The sequence below is a fragment of the Hippocampus bargibanti genome, linkage group LG02, assembly GCF_051943395.1.
Source record: "Hippocampus bargibanti isolate YZ-2025 linkage group LG02, ASM5194339v1, whole genome shotgun sequence".
In the NCBI taxonomy this organism is placed as follows: Eukaryota; Metazoa; Chordata; class Actinopteri; order Syngnathiformes; family Syngnathidae; genus Hippocampus; species Hippocampus bargibanti.
The window spans coordinates 8,686,736-8,707,500 of NC_142735.1; the positions used below are offsets into that span (position 1 = coordinate 8,686,736).

General features: G+C 42.4%; 1 protein-coding gene across 18 annotated transcripts in view; it reads left to right on the forward strand.

The window, feature by feature from the left end:
- LOC148901447 (protocadherin gamma-A4-like) overlaps nucleotides 1-20,765 on the forward strand; it is a 204,888-nt gene that overhangs the window by 32,079 nt on the left and 152,044 nt on the right. Inside the window, exon 1 of one of the 18 annotated variants that reach the window (XM_088986881.1) lies at nucleotides 260-2,668. The exons of 12 other annotated variants lie outside the window; for them this stretch is intronic. In XM_088986881.1, the coding sequence (XP_088843007.1) occupies nucleotides 275-2,668 (2,394 nt within the window). In that variant the 5' untranslated portion in view covers nucleotides 260-274. Of the gene's footprint in view, nucleotides 1-259; nucleotides 2,669-6,546; nucleotides 8,722-11,308; nucleotides 13,718-14,688; nucleotides 17,138-18,163; nucleotides 20,579-20,765 lie in introns of those variants that run through there. 5 more of the 18 variants (XM_088987095.1, XM_088986888.1, XM_088986956.1 and 2 more) reach the window with 5 other exon arrangements.

Consider the following 20,765-nt stretch of genomic DNA (forward strand, 5'->3'; position numbering starts at 1 on the left):
ATGAAGGTATTCAAAGTTACCATGCCCCCTGAAAATGAATTTATTTGGGAGTCCAAGATGACAGGAACATAGTACTCTACTTACACTATTTTAATTGGACACATGGTGTCACCATAGACCAGCAGTGAATTCACTGTTCTGGTTGTGCGAACGCAATACATTTTAAATTAAGCCTCATTCGGAGCGTTACAAGCAAAAGGCAAAGGGGGGAAACCCAGTCTGATCGAATGAGCTTTTGATTCTTTTTGCCTTATTTTGTGATTTGTGTTGAAAAATGGCGCATTTGGGGCACATCGTCCACTCCCGGAACTTTGCCTTTTTCTTTGTTCTGCTTGGATATGCACACGGAGACCTCAGCTATTCGATTCAAGAGGAGCTGAAACGTGGATCTGTGATTGGAAATATTGCCAAGGATCTCGGATTGGAGGTGGGCAAATTGTCTGCTCGGAAGGCTCGTGTTGATATGGAAAACAACAATAATCAGTATTGCGGAATCAACCTCCGGACGGGAGATTTAATGGTTGCTGACAGAATCAACCGGGAGGAACACTGCGGGGAAAAACCTTCGTGTGTTCTCAAATTCAACCTTCTGCTGGAAAATCCTTTGGAATTGCACCGCTTATCTTTACAAGTTCAGGATGTTAATGATAATGCTCCCGTTTTCCCCAAGGACATTATAAAGCTCGAAATTAGTGAGTTAGCAGACAAAGGAGCCACATATCGGATTAATGTTGCACAAGATCCAGATATAGGTTCAAATTCTGTTCAAACTTACATGTTGCAAGAAAATGCCAATTTTGTTTTTCGCATTCAGACGACAAATGATGGTAGTAAAGATGGCGAGCTTATTTTAAATAAGGAATTGGACAGAGAAGAACAGCAGGAAATGAAATTATTGCTGACGGCACTGGATGGTGGTTCTCCCCAGAGATCTGGGACTGTCCTCATTCATGTCATTGTACTTGATGCTAATGACAACGCCCCAATTTTTACCCACACTGTCTACACAACCTCTGTGAGGGAAGACGCAGCATTAAAAAGCCCCATTATCACTGTCACTGCAGCAGATGCTGATGAAGGAATAAATGGCGAAGTTATATACGAGTTTAGCAGGCTGTCTGAAAAAGCAAAAAACATGTTATCCCTTCATCACAAAACTGGAGAAATTGTTGTGGGCGGTGAAATAGATTATGAAGAAGGATCAAAACATGAACTTTTTGTTGAAGCTAAAGATGGTTATGGACTGTCGTCCAAGGCCAAGATAATTATTCATATTACTGATGTAAATGATAATGCCCCAGTGGTCAACGTGAAGTCACTGTCAAACCTGATTTCAGAGAATGTGTCACTTGGTACAGAGGTAGGCATCATTAATGTGCAGGACAGAGACTCGGAGGAGAATGGGCAGGTCCGCTGCTCTATTCAACAAAACGTCCCTTTTAAATTAGTCCCTTCAATTAAAAACTATTATTCTCTGGTGACCACAGGTCAACTTGACCGTGAACTTTTTTCTGAATACAACATTACAATCAATGCCGTTGATGAAGGCTCTCCTCCTTTGGCCTCCTCTAAAAGTATTCTCTTAACTGTAGGAGACATCAATGACAACCCACCCATGTTTGACGAGCAGTCCTATAGTGCTTATGTGAGTGAGAATAACAAAGCTGGCTCCACTTTATGCTCTGTCAGTGCTCGAGATCCCGACTGGAGACAGAACGGCACCGTCATTTATTCCCTCTTACCCTTTGAGATAAGCGGTGGCCAAGAGTCCTCCTATGTGTCTGTTAATGGAGACACGGGGGTGATTCACGCTGTCAGGTTGTTTGACTACGAACACTTGAGGAGTTTTCAAGTCCTAATCATGGCTCGAGACAACGGTTCTCCTCCGTTGAGCAGCAATGTGAGTGTTAGTGTATTTATATCAGATTTAAATGACAATTCCCCTCAAATTTTGTACCCCGCCTTAGAGGGCAACTCCTTCATGACCGAACTGGTCCCCAAAGCTGCACACGCAGGCTCTGTGGTGTCCAAAGTGATTGCGGTGGATGCCGACTCTGGACAAAATGCTTGGCTGTCTTATCATATTGTCAAATCCACCGACCCGGGACTTTTTACCATCGGTCTCCACAGTGGCGAGATTAGGACTCAGCGGGACATTTCAGAGTCTGACAGCATGAAACAGAACCTGATTGTGGCCGTGAAAGATAATGGCCAGCCCCCTCTCTCTACCACCTGCTCCATGTATTTGCTTATTTCGGACAACTTGGCCGATGTGCCGGAACTGAAGGATGTTTCTTATGACGACAAGAATTCCAAGATGACCTCCTACCTGATCATCGCGCTGGTGTCCGTGTCCACCTTCTTCCTGACCTTTATCATCATCATCCTGGGTGTGAGGTTTTGTCACAAGAGAAAGCCCAGACTGTTCTTTGATGGGGCAGTTTCCATCCCCGGCGCATACCTGCCACCTAACTACGCAGATGTCGACGGCACAGGAACTTTACGCAGCACCTACAACTATGACGCCTACCTGACAACAGGTTCCAGAACCAGCGACTTTAAGTTTGTGTCGTCCTACAATGACAACACGCTGCCCATTGACCAGACTCTGACGAAAAGCCCCTCTGACTTTATTGATGAGCTTCATGATTCATTTGAACCCCTGGAGGTAGGAACCCATCACCCAAATTTGAATGTCTCTGTTTTTTTTCACCCTAACCTCACCACACTTATGTGAAATAATTTTCACTTTGATATTTTAATTCTGATAATCCTGTTTGAGAAAATTTGGAGTATAGTGGACCATTTGCTCTTGCTTCATTTTCTGTGTGTGATTTTAAAGAGTGGAGAAGTCATTGACACCTCTGGCCTTGGTCCGGAATCGTGCTGAGCCGATGTGTTGTATTTTCAGAGCTGGTTCTGCATACTGTAAATAAATCTAAATGCTGTATGTAACTCATGCACTATATTTTGTATATCACTTTTAATGGGTTGAAAATGATCGTTCGTCCCTGGTTCATGGCTTCTCAGGGTGTTGATAGAAGAGGATGGTTAAATCAGCAGGAAGCCAGGTGTTGAACAGAATAAGTTAGTTTAATCTTGTAGACAGCAGGGGCATCGTGGGGTGTCGGCCGAGGAGGGGCAGAAACAAAAGAGGAAGGAGGAAGAGCCCGAAAGACCGCTGGGAGAGAATTTATAAGATGGACATAATAGGATGTGACGTAAAAGGAAGTGACATCATGTAACGGAAGGCAGGATATGACGTATCAGGAAGTCCAAAACGTAAACAAACGATGCAAAAGAGATGTTTAAAGATGTTCGTATCGTGAATTACCACAACAACTTTCAAAAAACCTACAGCTGTAACAATACTTTCCTGAATATTCCATATCAACTTTTCCTTTTCTGTAGTTATTTAATAGTCTTCTCCATATGTATTTAACACAGACACTTTAAACAACAAAAACAACCATGAGGGATAGAACAACTAAAACACTTTGGAATGTTACTTTCAATTGGTGATTTATTTGTCCATGTTTCTTTTCAATTCTTGACTACCAATTTAATGTCATTTCGAATGTGATAGTAAAAGGCAAGCACTGAAGCAATTATTTGCGCACATAGTTTGATTCATGTACCGGATAAGAACAGGACACGAATCTGGCATAGTACATGTCAATGGCAATATTTGAACTGAACATGGGGTGCCACCATAGACCAGCGGGTGATTCTTACTGTGATGTGTGGTGTGTGGTGCACGGCGCACAAAACTTGACTGTCGCGTTTTTCGTAGCGTGAGAAGCAGAAGACAGACAAAGGGAATACTGTATTACAAGACTGGTGGAATGAGTTTTTGATTCATTTGCCGGATGTTGTGTTTGTATTGAAAAATGGTGCATTTGTGGCACATCGTCCGATCACGGAGCTTTGCCTTTTTCTTTGATCTGCTCGGATATGCACACGGAGACATCAGCTATTCGATTCAAGAGGAGCTGACATGCGGATCTGTGATCGGAAATATTGCCAAGGATCTCGGAATAGACGTGGGCAATTTGTCTGATCGTAAGGCTTGTGTTGATATGAATAGGAACAATAAGCAGTATTGCAGAATCAACCTCCGGACGGGAGATTTAATGGATTCTGACAGAATTGACCAGTACGAGCACTGCGGGGGAAAAACCTTCGTGTGTTCTTAAATTTGATCTACTGCTGGAAAATCCTTTGGAATTGTACCGCTTGTCTTTGCAAGTTCATGATGTGAATGATAATGCTCCTGTTTTCCCCAAGGATATTATAAAGCTCGAAATAAGTTAGTCAGCAGACAAAGGAGCCAAATATTGCATATCAGGTTGGGGGGAGTGCAGAGGACTACTCCCTGCAGCTGGTAGTTCCTATTGTCCTGACTAACGACTGGCCTGGTGGCCCCACGCCCTCCAGTATCACCTCATCAGTATTACTAATCCTATGTTGCCTAAGCAAGCTATTATATGAACGATCCAAATTGAACCTCACCCCACCAAACCGGTTTAATGAAGGACTTAGTTCCATCCATCCATCCATCTTCTGCCGCTTATCCGGTCCATCTATGTTCTATCATCAAATGAGTGGTTGCTAGCTTTTAGTTGCATATGTACTGCCGATTGAGGCCATCTAGTATTATCCCTGCGATGTTGATAAAGTCCTTTTTGGGGAATTTTTTGAGTCTCCCCAATGTACTGCTCTTTACAATTTTCATTCTTACAATGTATTGAATAAACTACATTACTTTGTTTTTCATTTGGCAGCCTATCTTTTGGATGCACTAATTTTTGCCTTAAAGTGTTTATCGGTTTGAAATAAATTGGAATTTTGTGTTGCCAAAGGAAGTTTTTCAGAAACTCCTGCAATGTAAGGTACTGCTATTCCTCTTCGTTTTGTATCTTCAGAATTTTTGGTTTCATTCCCTATTCTTTCTTCCTGACATTTGTTAAATGACCACTGAGGGTACCCACAGTTTGTGAGTGCTCTCCTGATATGTTTTGACTGCTTTTCTCTACCTTCAACACTTGTTGGTATTAGTTTAGCCCAATGTTGGAGGGTTCTGATAACTCATTAAACCGGTATGGTGGGGTGAGGTTCAATTTGGATCGTTCATACAATAGCCTGCTTAGGCAACATAGGATTAGTAATACTGATGAGGTGATACCGGTCGAAGTGAGGCAATCAAGCCAGTCGTTAGTAAGGGCAATAGGAACAATCAGTGGAGCTGCAGGGAGTAGTCCTCTCCTCCCCCCAACTTGAGAGCAGGGACCTATCATAGCAGAGTCCGGCACCGCCATATCTGGACAGTAGGGCTATAAATATAGGGCCTAAACTACCAGTAACACTTTAGTTTGCTGACGAAGTTTCAGGCATAAGAAGCAAAACGTCAGTACAGTACAGATGACGGCTGAAGAAATCTTTTCATCGATGGACCACTCATGTACGACTGAGAGCTTACACAGAGGTGTCTGTTACCTTCTTCCGTTCGTCAGAGTGTTAACATTTAATTCAATGTTGCGTTCAATGAATTGCGATATTTGAGGCGACCCTCAGTTTGCCTGCTTGATAGATAGCAGAAATACTCATACTTATGTATAACATCACCGAAGAGTCATCGCGAGTACATGTTGCCTTTCATTGAGAACTTTAGTTTTATTTTTTATTGTTGTCATTCTCAAAATAAGATTTGGATTTTGTTGAGCCTCGATGTGTGGTTATGGTGACATCATCAAAGCACTATTTAGTCATGTCCTCTACTCGTGTACACCTTATGAATCGGAATTGTGGTCTGTCTGTGCCTGTCCCGGTGACAGTTTTGGCCAACAGGCCACAGCTAAACCCACTGTGATTCTTCTACATGAGTCAACTTATTACACACTGCCATGGGTAAATGTACATATCTGAGAAAATTGGCAGTTTTTATTTGGTGAATAGTCTGCCTGTCTCAAATCGAAAATAATGTTTATGAATCCATTAATGCAATATGTTGAACACATTTCTAATGGGGAAAACATCTGATCTGCTTCCCCCAAAACATGAGAAAAATGAAAATATTTTTAAACGGGAAGCGTTTTTTATTGTCTTTTATTGACAAAGCGTTCATTCCATTTATACACAAGGGGTCATTATATGCTCAGTTTTATGAGGCTTGGAATGGTCTGCTCCTTACCAGTTTCTGAAATTGACAACGTCGACGCGATTTGTTCACATAACCTCGATGCATAATCACAAAACCGTTAACGTGGGATCTCTAAACCTTTCATAGATAAAACTACAGTGCGATCGTGCTTGTTTTGCTGTGAAAGAATGGCGCGCTTTCGGCGCATAGTACAAAGCTACAGAGTTGCCTTTTTCTTTGTTCTGTTTGGATATGCACACGGAGACCTCAGCTATTCGATTCAAGAGGAACTGAAACGCGGATCTGTGATCGGAAATATTGCCAAGGATCTCGGATTGGAGGTGGGCAAATTGTCTGCTCGCAAAGCTCGTGTTGATATGGAAAAGAACAATAATCAGTATTGCGGAATCAACCTCCGGAAGGGAGATTTAATGGTTGCTGACAGAATTGACCGGGAGGAGCACTGCGGGGAAAAACCTTCGTGTGTTCTCAAATTCGACCTGCTGCTGGAAAATCCTTTGGAATTGCACCGCTTGTCTTTGCAAGTTCAAGACGTGAATGATAATGCTCCCGTTTTTCCCAAGGATATTATTAAGCTAGAAATACGTGAATCAGCTGACAAAGGAGCCAAATACCGCATTAATGCTGCACAAGATCCAGATATAGGTTCAAATTCTGTTCAAACTTACATTTTGCAAGAAAATGCCAATTTTGTGTTTCGCATTCAGACGACAAATGATGGTAGTAAACACGGTGAGCTAATTTTAGATAAAGAATTGGATAGAGAAGAACTGCAGGAAATGAAATTATTGCTGACGGCGCTGGACGGTGGTTCTCCTCAGAGATCCGGGACTGTAGTCATTCATGTCATTGTACTTGATGCTAATGACAACGCCCCAGTTTTTACCCAGGCTGTCTATACAACTTCTGTAAAAGAAGACTCACCCTCAAAAACCCCCATTATCACTGCAAGTGCAGCAGATGCTGATGAGGGAATAAATGGTGAAGTTACATACGAGTTCAGCCGCCTTTCTGACAAATCTCAAAATCTCTTTTCTCTTGATCACAAAACTGGTGAATTGCAAGTCAAGGGAAATCTTGATTTTGAAGAAGGATCCAAATTTGAAGTGTTTGTTGAGGCGAAAGATGGTTATGGACTCTTTTCGGAGGCAAAGATAATTATTCATATAATTGATGTCAATGACAACGCTCCAGTTATACAACTGAAATCACAGTTTAATCCAATACCAGAGAATGTGTCACCTGGTACAGAGGTCGGCATAGTTAACGTGCAGGACAGAGACTCGGAGGAGAATGGGCAGGTTCGATGCTCCATTCAACTAAATGTCCCCTTTAAATTAGTCCCTTCAATTAAAAACTATTATTCTTTAGTGACAACTGGAAAACTTGACCGCGAACTCATGTCTGATTACAACATTACAATAAATGCAATTGATGAGGGCTCTCCTCCTTTGTCATCCTCTAAAAGTATTCACTTGACTGTAGGAGACATCAATGACAACCCACCTGTATTTGAGGAGCAGTCATACAGTGCTTATGTGAGTGAGAATAACAAAGCTGGTTCCACTTTATGCTCTGTGAGTGCTCGAGACCCCGATTGGAGACAGAATGGCACCGTGATATATTCTCTCTTACCCTCTGAGATAAATGGTGCTTCAGCATCCTCTTATGTGTCTGTGAACGGAGACACAGGGGTGATCCACAATGTCAGGTCGTTTGACTACGAACACTTGAGGAGTTTTCAAGTCCTCGTCATGGCCCGAGACAACGGTTCTCCTCCGCTGAGCAGCAACGTGAGCGTCAGCGTCTTCATATCAGACATGAACGACAACTCTCCTCAGATTTTGTACCCCACCACGCAGGGCAACTCCTTCATGACCGAGCTGGTCCCCAAAGCTGCACACACAGGCTCTGTGGTGTCCAAAGTGATCGCAGTGGACGCTGACTCGGGACAGAATGCCTGGCTGTCCTATCATATTGTCAAGTCCACCGACCCGGGACTTTTTACCATCGGTCTCCACAGTGGCGAGATTAGGACCCAGCGGGACATTTCCGAGTCTGACAGAATGAAACAGAACCTGATTGTGGCCGTGAAAGATAACGGCCAGCCCCCTCTCTCTGCCACCTGCTCCATGTATTTGCTTATTTCAGACAACTTGGCCGAGGTGCCAGAACTGAAGGACATTTCTTATGATGACAAGAATTCCAAGCTGACCTCCTACCTGATCATTGCGCTGGTGTCCGTGTCCACCTTCTTCTTGACCTTCATCATCATCGTCCTGGGTGTGAGGTTTTATTGCAGGAGAAAGCCCAGACTGTTGTTTGATGGAGCAGTTTCCGTCCCTGGCGCGTATCTGCCTCCTAATTACGCAGATGTCGACGGCACAGGAACTTTACGCAGCACCTACAACTATGACGCCTACTTGACAACAGGATCCAGAACCAGCGACTTTAAGTTTGTTTCGTCCTACAATGACAACACACTGCCTGCTGACCAGATTCTGAAGAAAAGTCCCAATGACTTTATCGATGAGTGTCATGATTCATTTGACTCTTTAGAGGTAGGCAATATCATTAATGCATTGTTGTTTTTCTTGACCTAATATTTTTTTCCCAATTGCCGTAAATTTAAATTATTTGCACGCGCAGTTCCCATTCTAATTTTTGAGCCATATATATGCTTCAGCATAGATATTTTATCTTGCCAACCTTTTAATATCTTGTCCATTTCCTCGAGAATTCCTTTCGATCAAATTTTCCCATTGTAGTTGAAAAGCTATTCTTTGTGTTGTTGGTTTTACCGAGATGGTTTTCATTGCGCACCATGACACTTTCAGCAAAAGTGTCATGGTGCACACGACTGGCAGTCATGCAGAAACTATGATTGATTCCTACTCTTTGACACTATGTGTAAATGGTTGTTTGGCTGTTTCAGAACAGTGAAACAACCGATGTGCTGTTTTTTCTTCTTTGTTTTTACTGACAGTTAGTGTTGGACATACTTGCAATCACTCTATATTATATGTTGTCAAAAAAGTTTTTATTTCTCAAAATGCCATTTGGTTATAACTTGTGGCTTACATTATACCAATATTTTCAAACATGAAAAAAGGTAACCGCTTGTGCATAATATTTCTGTTTTATGTCTGTAGTGTATGATTTCGGTTTGGCATTCTTTCACTTCATGCCACTGCGGGTATATACATGGACTAATAGTCAATACCGTGTGGCACATATATATATGTTTCAAATTTTCCAAACTTGTTCAAGCACCAAGTCAAAACTGCAGTATGCCTGTTGCCCATTGTGAGATTGATTTGGTTGCAGCTTTTTGCAACCTCGAATGTGATGAGCAGTGTAGAAGTTGGACTGATGCACGTTGCCCTGTTTGGTCTATGAAGACTATAATCACATAACAGGAGGTGATCCGTGTATAATGTTAACAGGAAACAAATCAACTGGTCCTGAAGCAAAATAATGCATTTTGTCTTCGATTGGCTTTGGTTGCTTTTTTCCCTTCAATAGATTGTCATGTATTGAAATCTGGCCTTAAAATGTATTATAATTCAACACATAAGCTAATGTGCTGAAGGGGCCTCTCCATCAGGGCTTTTATGAGGTCAGAGGTGACTCATTGGTCTTGAAAGAGTTTGTGTCTCATGACATGTGTTGATGTTTTTCCCTGTTATTTTTGAGGGGTCATGGTGGGTCGTCTCTTGCTTTTTGCTTTTCCCCACCAATCGTACCTAAAAAATATTTGATGGATGTTGGTTTTTGCACAGGAGCGGAGTGAAATGAACAGGCCTTCCATTCAATGGTTACAACTAATTTAGATATATAAAACTATAAATATATTGGTATGAAGACATTTTAAAATTCACAATGAATGCAGAATTCGTGCATCTCTTTGAATTGATCATTAAAGTAGTGTTTGTCAATATTGTTTGGTTGTAATTTATTTTTTGTTCAATATTATGGAAAGATGACTATAAAAACAAAGTCATCTGTTTATAAATCATCTGCACGTCAGAGAAAAGGAACCTGCAGCTGCTTCAAGTTGTGAAATTAAAACATGTTTTTGTGTGTGGTTTTTTTTTTCTGTTTTTTTGTTGTTGTTGAATGATTTGCCAATTTGCAACACTGCCAGAAGACATGGTGTTGAATCTCCAATTGAAACCTCTCTGGGTGGAGATTGGTATATGTTGTCAACTCCCTTGCATGAGTTTTCTTCGGGTACTCCTTATTCCCTGTCTAAATGTACATGAAATAGCCTGCTCTGATATCCTTGGCCCCTTGAAAGGGGTGGTGTGAGTCTGTGGTTGTAATTATAATATATATAATTATAATTCTTCGAAAACCATGCATGTCTGGTTAAAAGAAAACTCCTCACATGCCCATATTGTAAGTGGATTGTTGTTTGTCTGTAGCCTGAATTTGACTGGTGACCATGCTAGGATTTTACTGCACGTCTAAGCGGAAATCAGACGATATTGACTCCAGTTACTCATACATTTGAAAAAGAAAATTGTATCGGAAATAGATTAATTGGTAATATCCATAAATTTACAGGATAGGTTTGAGTGGTTCTCACAGTGTGGAATCAAATATCTGTCTGTTATTTATCTTGAGTGGCGCAAATGTCTTCAGCGTATGATACAACATTTCTTGTGTTTTTTGATTGACTCAATATCTTGTTTAGATATTAACACACACTTGTTTAAATTTGGGGTCGAGTTTTCAATCCCACGTGACTGTCGAGAGTGATTGGCCACTCTCTGTCCATGGTTCTGAAATGCATTTCGCACGTTTCTTTGGTGACTGGCTTGACACATTACCCTCACTTTTCTCCTATCAGAAAATGTGCTTTAATAGAGTCTTTTGAATTTCTGATGAGGGCAACCTAACGGTTTATTTTGAAAATGAATACTCGTGAAAAATGTCCTACATAGTGGTGATCTGAAAGCTATTTTTACACTAGTAAGTGTTATTTCCAGAAATGTACTCTGGGTGTCAGTGTGCGCTCATAAACAAAAAGGGTTGACCACCCCCATTCTTGTCGACAGACAACTCGCATTTTCATTGTGTCGTTCTGCCTGAGAAGTGTGAAATGACTACGCAGTAGAACGAGAATAAATCGTGACGTTTAGTGTTATATACTGTGCAATGGCGAGCAACAGCTTTGGGATTTTTGGGTACAGTCTTGTTTTTCTTGTCTTTTTCATCGGCACCGTCGAGGGAGATGTGAGCTACTCTGTCCCAGAGGAAATGAAACGTGGATCTGTGATCGGGAATATTGCCAAGGATTTGGGACTCAATGTGGGCCAGCTATCTGCTCGTAAAGCACGCATTGATACCGAGGACGATAACGTGGAGCACTGCGGAATCAACCTCAACACGGGTGACTTGCTTGTTCAGGAAAGGATCGACAGAGAGGTTCTTTGTGGTAAAAAGGCATCGTGTGTTTTAAGACAACAACTTGTCCTCGAAAATCCTTTACAGCTGCATCGTATTAGTATCCGTGTTGTCGACATTAATGATAATGCTCCACAGTTTAATGACAAATATCTTAAAATAGAAATTCAGGAATCGGCACACAAGGGAGAGCGTTTTCTTGTCAGAGAAGCACATGATGGAGACATTGGAGAAAATGCTGTTCAAACCTATACTTTGCAGAAAAATAATCATTTTAAATTAGATGTCAAAACCAAATCAAATGGACGAATATATTGTGAATTGGTCTTAGACAAAGAACTAGATCGAGAAGATAAAAAGGACATGATGCTTTTGCTGACAGCCCATGATGGCGGTTCCCCTCGGAGATCCGGCACAGTCAACATCCACGTCACTGTGCTGGATGCGAATGATAATGTCCCAGTGTTTAGTCAGCCCGTCTATAAAGCACGTTTGCCTGAAAATTCTCCTCTTGACACCTTGGTGGTTACAGTGAGCGCAAGTGACGCAGACGAGGGAATTAACGGCGAGATTTCATATGCATTTGACCATGCTTCTGATGACAATGCTAACATCTTTATATTACATCCCAAAACCGGAGAAGTGAGAGTGTCTTGTGTTCTTGATTATGAAAAGGTAACATCACATGAAATACAAATAAGTGCTGCAGATGGCTTCGGATTATTGTCGTATTCTTTGTTAATTATTGATGTGATTGACATAAATGATAATTGCCCCATCATACAACTTAAATCACTATCGAATTCAGTAGCAGAGAATGCATCACCTGGTACAGAGGTGGGCCTTGTAAATGTACAAGACAGAGACTCCGAGGAGAATGGGCAGGTCCGATGCTCCATTCAGCAAAATGTCCCATTTAAATTGGTTCCTTCAATTAAAAACTATTATTCTCTGGTGACCACTCGTCAACTTGACCGTGAACTTTTTTCTGATTACAACATTACAATACATGCTGTTGACGAGGGCTCTCCTCCTTTGTCCTCCTCTAAAAGAATCCACTTGACTGTAGGAGACATCAATGATAACCCACCCGTGTTTGAGGAACAGTCCTACAGTGCTTATGTGAGTGAGAATAACAAAGCTGGCTCAACTTTATGCTCTGTGAGTGCTCGAGACCCCGACTGGAGACAGAACGGCACCGTCATATATTCTCTCTTACCTTCTGAGGTGAACGGTGCCCCAGCATCTTCTTACGTTTCTGTAAATGGAGACACAGGGGTGATCCACGCTGTCAGGTCATTTGACTATGAACACTTGAGGAGTTTTCAAGTCCTCGTCATGGCTAGAGACAACGGTTCTCCTCCACTGAGCAGCAACGTGAGTGTCAGCATCTTCATATCGGATATAAATGACAACTCTCCTCAAATTTTGTACCCTCCCTCAGACGGCAACTCCTTCATGACCGAGCTGGTCCCCAAAGCTGCACACACAAGCTCTGTGGTGTCCAAAGTGATCGCGGTGGACGCCGACTCCGGACAGAATGCCTGGCTGTCCTATCATATTGTCAAATCCACAGACCTGGGACTTTTTACCATCGGTCTACACAGTGGCGAGATTAGGACCCAGCGGGACATTTCGGAAACTGACAGCATGAAACAGAACCTGATTGTGGCCGTGAAAGATAACGGACAACCCCCTCTCTCTGCCACTTGCTCCATGTATTTGCTAATTTCAGACAACTTGGCTGAAGTGCCGGAACTGAAGGACATTTCTTATGACGACAAGAATTCCAAGCTGACCTCCTACCTGATCATCGCGCTGGTGTCCGTGTCCACCTTCTTCCTCACCTTCATCATAATCGTCCTGGGTGTGAGGTTTTGCCGCAGGAGAAAGCCCAGACTGTTGTTTGATGGAGCAGTTGCCATCCCTGGCGCGTATCTGCCTGCTAATTACGCAGATGTCAACGGCACAGGAACTTTACGCAGCACCTACAACTATGACGCCTACTTGACAACAGGTTCTAAAACCAGTGACTTCAAGTTTGTGTCCTCCTACGATGACGGCACACTGCCTGCTGACCAGACTCTGAAGAAAAGTCTTGCCGAATTTGATGAGATTTTTGGAGATTCTGAACATTTTCCTGAGGTATGGGCAGCACTCACTTTGTTGTTCTTTCAATTCAACTTTCAAAGGTGTTCACCCACCTGCTGTTGAAGGACTGTGGCATTTGTTTAACTTGTGACATTTTTTAAGCCAAAAGCAGTGTTTATTTTTTATATTCGTCTTTTATTGCGTCCAAGTTTGATTGATTGGGATATTTCGATGGTCGGTCGATTTGGAAAGTGTAGTTCAACGCTTTTATCTTATAATTACTGCCAGACTTGCGCCACAGAACAGATGTCCTCGTCCAATGACGGATAGCTTTTATATTCATTTACATTTGTGAGAGTGGTGGAAAATGTGGTTGTGACTCGATGTAAATTTAGAAATGGCCACGCGAGTGATGTTGTGCTTTACAGTAACTTTTCTCACGGCATTAAGCAAATTACAGTTCTTGATTAACGAAGATAAAACATGAAGCATACATATTTTAAATATACAAAGCATCCAAAGACTTTTAATGGTGCATGCTTCTGTTCAATGATAGTATATGAGGAGTTGCAGATTTCAGTCTCCAGACATTTTCTTTCGTGCATAGAATACTTTGATACCCTCCTGCCCCCCCTTCAATTTTGCTGCTGTAGATTGCAAATTTCGTCATTATGGGACTATTAAAGGTTTCTGATTCTGAGGAATCATAACAAAACAAAAGATTCGATGTATCTACTATATTGAATACTCCCGAATATTTTGTATATGTTTCATTAGTTTAGAGCAGATATTTCAATTGCATTCTGTTTGTGAGAAATACATGACAGGCTGTTATTCAAAATTAAACCCAAGAATGGACTTGTGCACGTTGTTCCTATTTTATTGTGTCAGTGTGATAGTGCAAGTCGACTCAAGATGGCGATATAGACCAATATTGAAATCACCAGTCTTTTGTGGAAGGGCGTTTGGCCGCACAAGCATTTTAACTGGAGGGCGGATCACATCAAATTATCGTTCGTCTAAAGCGTACAATTGTATTTTGGACCTCTGTGTTGTATACATATCGTGTCAACGTCTTTTGAACGGATCTTTTTCATGATGTCAGTGTGCGGTACGTTTCAGGCGCACGGATTTTATTTCCTTTTCTTTTTGTTGCAATCCGCACACGGGGACGTGAGCTTTTCCTTCCCCGAGGAGATGAAACGAGGATCGATGATTGGGAATTTAGCCACGGATCTCGGATTGGAGGCGAGCTCGCTGGCCGGCAGGAAAGCGCGCATCGACGCCGACGGGAGCGGAAAACGTTACTGTGATCTGAATGTGAGAAGCGGAGAGCTGATTGTGGCTGACAGGATTGACAGAGAGGGACTGTGTGGCGACAAGACTTCGTGCGTCCTAAAAAATGAGGTTGTGCTGCAGAACCCTCTGGAACTTCATAGAATTAATTTGCATATTCAAGATATAAATGATAACGCACCCCTGTTTAATGATGACTTAATTGCTTTGGAGATAAGCGAGTCAGCCCACAAAGGAGCTCGATTTGTCTTAGAGGAGGCCCACGATGCGGATATAGGACAAAATTCAGTTCAGCAGTATTTGCTCAAGAAAAATGATCATTTCGTTTTGTCTGTCAGTGGTAACACAATTGAACTCGTACTTGACAAAGAACTCGACCGTGAAAAGCAAAGTGAGATGAATTTGCTTCTAACAGCTTTAGATGGCGGCTCTCTCCAGAGATCAGGCACAGTGGTTGTCCATGTCACCGTGCTGGATGCAAATGATAACGCCCCAGTATTCAGCCAGGCCGTTTATAAAGTCAGCTTGCCTGAAAATTCTCTTCCTAACACAATAGTGATAAACGTTAGTGCTTCAGATGCCGATGAAGGAGTCAATGGAGATGTGACCTATGATTTTGGACATGTTACAGAAGATGTGAAGCGGACATTTAGTATTGATCGTAAAGTGGGAACAATAACTGTAATTAGCACTCTTGACTATGAATTGAGCACATCATGTGAAATTCGTGTGAAGGCAAAAGATGGATTGGGACTGTCAACATATGCTATGGTTATCATTTCTACCACTGATGTGAATGATAATGCTCCCGTGATAAATGTAGAAACACTGTTTAATACAATACCAGAGAACGTGTCGCCTGGTACAGAAGTGGGCATTGTGAATGTGCAGGACAGAGACTCTGAGCAGAATGGGCAGGTTCGATGCTCCATTCAACTCAATGTCCCTTTTAAACTAGTTCCTTCTATTAAAAAATATTATTCTCTGGTGACCACTGGCCAACTTGACCGCGAACTTGTTTCTGATTACAACATTACAATCAGTGCCACTGACGAGGGCTCTCCTCCTTTGTCCTCCTCTAAAAGTATTCACTTGACTGTAGGAGACATCAATGACAACTCACCTGTGTTTGAGGAGCAGTCCTACCGTGCTTATGTGAGCGAGAACAATAAAGCCGGCTACACTTTATGCTCTGTGAGTGCTCGAGACCCCGATTGGAGACAGAATGGCACAGTGATATATTCTCTGGTACCCTCTGAGATAAACAGTGCCCCATCATCGTCTTATGTGTCTGTGAATGGAGAAACAGGGGTGATCCATGCTGTCAGGTCGTTTGACTACGAACACTTGAGAAGTTTTCAAGTCCACGTCATGGCCCGAGACAACGGTTCTCCCCCGTTGAGAAGCAACGTGAGCATTAGCTTCTTTATATCAGACGTGAACGACAACTCTCCTCGAATTTTGTACCCCGCCTCGGAGGGCAACTCCTTAATGACCGAACTGGTCCCCAAAGCTGCTGACGCAGGCTCTGTTGTGTCCAAAGTGATTGCGGTGGACAGCGACTCGGGACAGAACGCCTGGCTGTCCTATCATATTATCAAGTTCACAGACCCGGGACTTTTCACCATTGGTCTCCACAATGGTGAGATAAGGACTCAGCGGGACATTTCAGAATCCGACAACATGAAACAAAACCTGATTGTGGCCGTGAAAGATAATGGCCAGCCCCCTCTCTCTGCCACCTGCTCCATGTATTTGCTTATTTCGGACAACTTGGCTGAAGTGCCGGAACTGAAGGACATTTCTTATGATGACAAGAATTCCAAGCTTACTTCCTACCTGATCATCGCGCTAGTGTCCGTGTCCACCTTCTTCCTGACCTTCATTGTCATCGTCGTCGGTGTGAGGTTTTGCCGCAGGAGAAAGCCCAGACTGTTGTTTGATGGAGCAGTTGCCATCCCCGGCGCGTATCTGCCCCCTAACTACGCAGATGTTGACGGCACTGGAACTTTACACAGCACCTACAACTACGACGCCTACTTGACAACAGGTTCCAGAACCAGCGACTTTAACTTTGTGTCTTCCTACAATGACAACACACTGCCTGCTGACCAAACACTGAGGAAAAGTCCAAGTGACTTTGTGGATGAGCTTCACGATTCATTCGAACGACTTCAGGTTAGATTATTCCAATATTATATAAAATATAAAGGAAAATATTCTCATCTCTATTTTGATGAATACTTTTACGATGAACAATTCAGTACCTTGCTTCTCTTAGATTTGTAAGTGAACTATTTAGTGTCCCAGTCACTTTGCTTATGACATTCACGATTCATTTGACTCATTTGAGGCAGTGACCTTTAATTATATAAAAAAGTAATCAATAATAACATTGCATTTTTCTTTACGTTTGTGGATCCTGATGTTCATGATTTCTGAAATGGTTAATACAGAGAAGTATTTTTTTACGCAATTTATCTATGATCTACTTTTTTACATACCTACGTACCTATCCAGAACGCTTCTTGTTGTGCAAGTTTGAAAAGAAATTAGTCACATTTATTGTCGGAACACATTGAGGAAATATATTTAGAGCATTTATTGGGAGATTGGACTGGTTTGTCCCGGCAGAATATGTGTTTGTGGTTTGAGACCACTTCTGAGGATTTGTCGTTTCGGTGGTGAACCTGTTGCTAAGAAAGGGCCATACTCCGTTTGCCAGTGCACCTTTGAAGCTCATTTCACCCCTGTCCATGGTCCTGAAGTTAAGCTCTTTTTTGTCGCTGATATTGCAGTTTCCTTCAGCAACTTCTCTTTCTTAATAGAGAACATTGAGCTGATTGATGTTCGTATTATGTTGAGCATGTCTACGATTTGTTGGTAGAAATGAAATTATAGCTTGATTTCATCACATATTTCTCATGTGCATTTTTTAAATTTCCATGTAAAACCGGTACCAATACTAATTACTTTTCAGTCACACTTTTTTCTTTTCAAATGGATGTTGTGACTAAAAGTATACTCTAGATGTCAGTATGATCTCATTTTAAAAAACGGGCTTGAGTTTCACACCCATTTGCGCCGACAAAAAGGTTTTATTGTTGTGTAGCTCTATTTGAGACCCCAGATTGCAAGACGATTGTGGAAAAGTCTGTGGATATTCGGTACATAATATTCATCTTGTCGTTAATCTTTAGATTGTACCTTCTTTGTGGTGCAATGGGGAACAAGATATTTCCGTTGTTTGGCTACGTCCTTGTTTTTCTTGTCTTTTTCATCGTCACCGTCGAGGGAGACGTTAGCTACTCTATCCCAGAGGAAATGAAACGTGGATCTGTGATCGGGAATATCGCTAAGGATTTCGGACTCAATGTGGCCCAGTTAAATGCCCGCAGAGCACGTATTGATCCAGAGGATGACAACGTGCAGCACTGCGGAATCAACCTCAACACGGGTGACTTGCTTGTTCAGGAAAGAATCGACAGAGAAGGTCTTTGCGGTAAAAATACATTGTGTGTCTTAAAACTGGAACTTGTCTTTGAAAACCCAATAGAACTGCATCGCGTTACCATCCGTGTTTTAGATATCAATGATAATTCACCACAATTTTATGATGATTCACTCAAATTTGAAATACAAGAATCAGCTGTTAAGGGTGCTCATTTTCTTCTTGGAGAAGCGCATGATGGAGACATTGGAGAAAATACAGTTCAAAGCTACACTTTGCAGCAAAATGATCATTTTAAATTGAATATAAACACTAAAACGGGAGGACGGAAGAACTGTGAATTGATCTTGGACAAAGAACTAAATCGAGAAGATAAAAGGGACATGATGCTTTTGCTGACCGCCTATGATGGCGGCTCACCTCGGAGATCCGGCACAGTCGTCATCCACGTCACTGTGCTGGATGCAAATGATAACGCCCCAGTGTTTAGTCAAACTGCCTATAGAGCCAGTCTAATTGAAAACTCTCCTATTAACACGTTGGTGGTCACAGTAAGCGCAAGTGACGCAGATGAAGGATTAAATAGTGAAATCTCATACGCATTCGACCATGCTTCTGATGACCAAAGTAATATCGTTTCTTTACACCCCAAAACTGGAGAGGTCAGAGTGACTGGTGTTGTTGATTTTGAGAAAAGGTCCTCTTTTGAAATGCAAATAAGTGCAAGAGATGGTCTTGGCTTAGTGTCTTATTCAACATTAATCATTGACCTTACTGACATCAATGACAATGCTCCTGTAATCAATTTAAAGTCAGTATCCAACCCAATATCGGAGAACGTGTCACCTGGCACGGAGGTGGGCCTTGTTAATGTACAGGACAGAGATTCGGAGGTGAATGGGCAGGTCCGCTGCTCTATTCAACAAAACGTCCCCTTTAAATTAGTACCTTCAATTAAAAATTATTATTCTTTAGTGACAACTGGTCAACTTGACCGCGAACTTGTTTCTGATTACAACATTACAATCAATGCCGTTGACGAGGGCTCTCCTCCTTTGTCATCCTCTAAAAGTATTCACTTGACTGTAGGAGACATCAATGACAATCCCCCTGTGTTTGAGGAGCAGTCCTATAGTGCTTATGTGAGTGAGAATAACAAAGCTGGCTCCACTTTATGTTCTGTGAATGCTCGAGACCCCGACTGGAGGCAGAACGGCACCATCATTTATTCTCTCTTATCATCTGAGGTGAACGGTGCCTCTGCGTCCTCCTATGTGTCTGTTAACGGAGACACTGGGGCGATTCACGCTGTCAGGTCGTTTGATTACGAACACTTGAGGAGTTTTCAAGTCCACGTCATAGCCCGAGACAGTGGTTCTCCTCCATTGAGCAGCAACGTGAGCATCAGCGTCTTTATATCGGATTTAAATGACAATTCCCCTCAAATTTTGTACCCCGCCTCAGAGAGCAACTCCTTCATGACCGAACTGGTCCCCAAAGCTGCACATGCAGGCTCTGTGGTGTCTAAAGTGATCGCTGTTGACGCCGACTCAGGACAAAACGCCTGGCTGTCCTATCATATTATCAAGTCCACAGACCCGGGACTTTTCATCATTGGTCTCCACAGTGGCGAGATTAGGACTCTGCGGGACATTTCAGAGTCTGACAGCATGAAACAGAACCTGATTGTGGCTGTGAAAGATAACGGACAGCCTCCTCTCTCTGCCACCTGCTCAATGTATTTGGTTATTTCGGATAACTTGGCCGAGCTGCCGGAACTGAAGGACATTTCTTATGATGACAAGAATTCCAAGCTGACCTCCTACCTGATCATCGCGCTGGTGTCCGTGTCCACCTTCTTCCTGACTTTCATCATTATCATCGTCCTGGGTGTGAGGTTTTGCCGCAGGAGAAAGCCCAGACTGTTGTTTGATGGAGCAGTTGCCATCCCCGGTGCATATCTGCCCCCCAACTATGCAGATGTTGACGGCACAGGAACTTTACGCAGCACCTTCAACTACGATGCCTACTTGACAACAGGTTCCAGAACCAGTGACTTTAAGTTTGTTTCCTCCTTCAATGACAACACGCTAACCACTGACCAGACTCTGAGGAAAAGTCCAAGTGCCTTTGATGATTTTTTTGGAGATACACAAGGGTCACCTGAGGTATGATCAACATTAACATTTTAGTTTGTCTATTTCACATTTTGCGATTTTTCGTCATGCTGATGCTCAACATCTGTCTCTGAAACGGTCCCACTTAGGCTTAGTTCTACCTTTACTTTTTTGTGTTTGTTTTCTGGCTCTATTTGTTTGCTCATTAATTCTAATTGCCCTCAGAGATAAAGCTGTC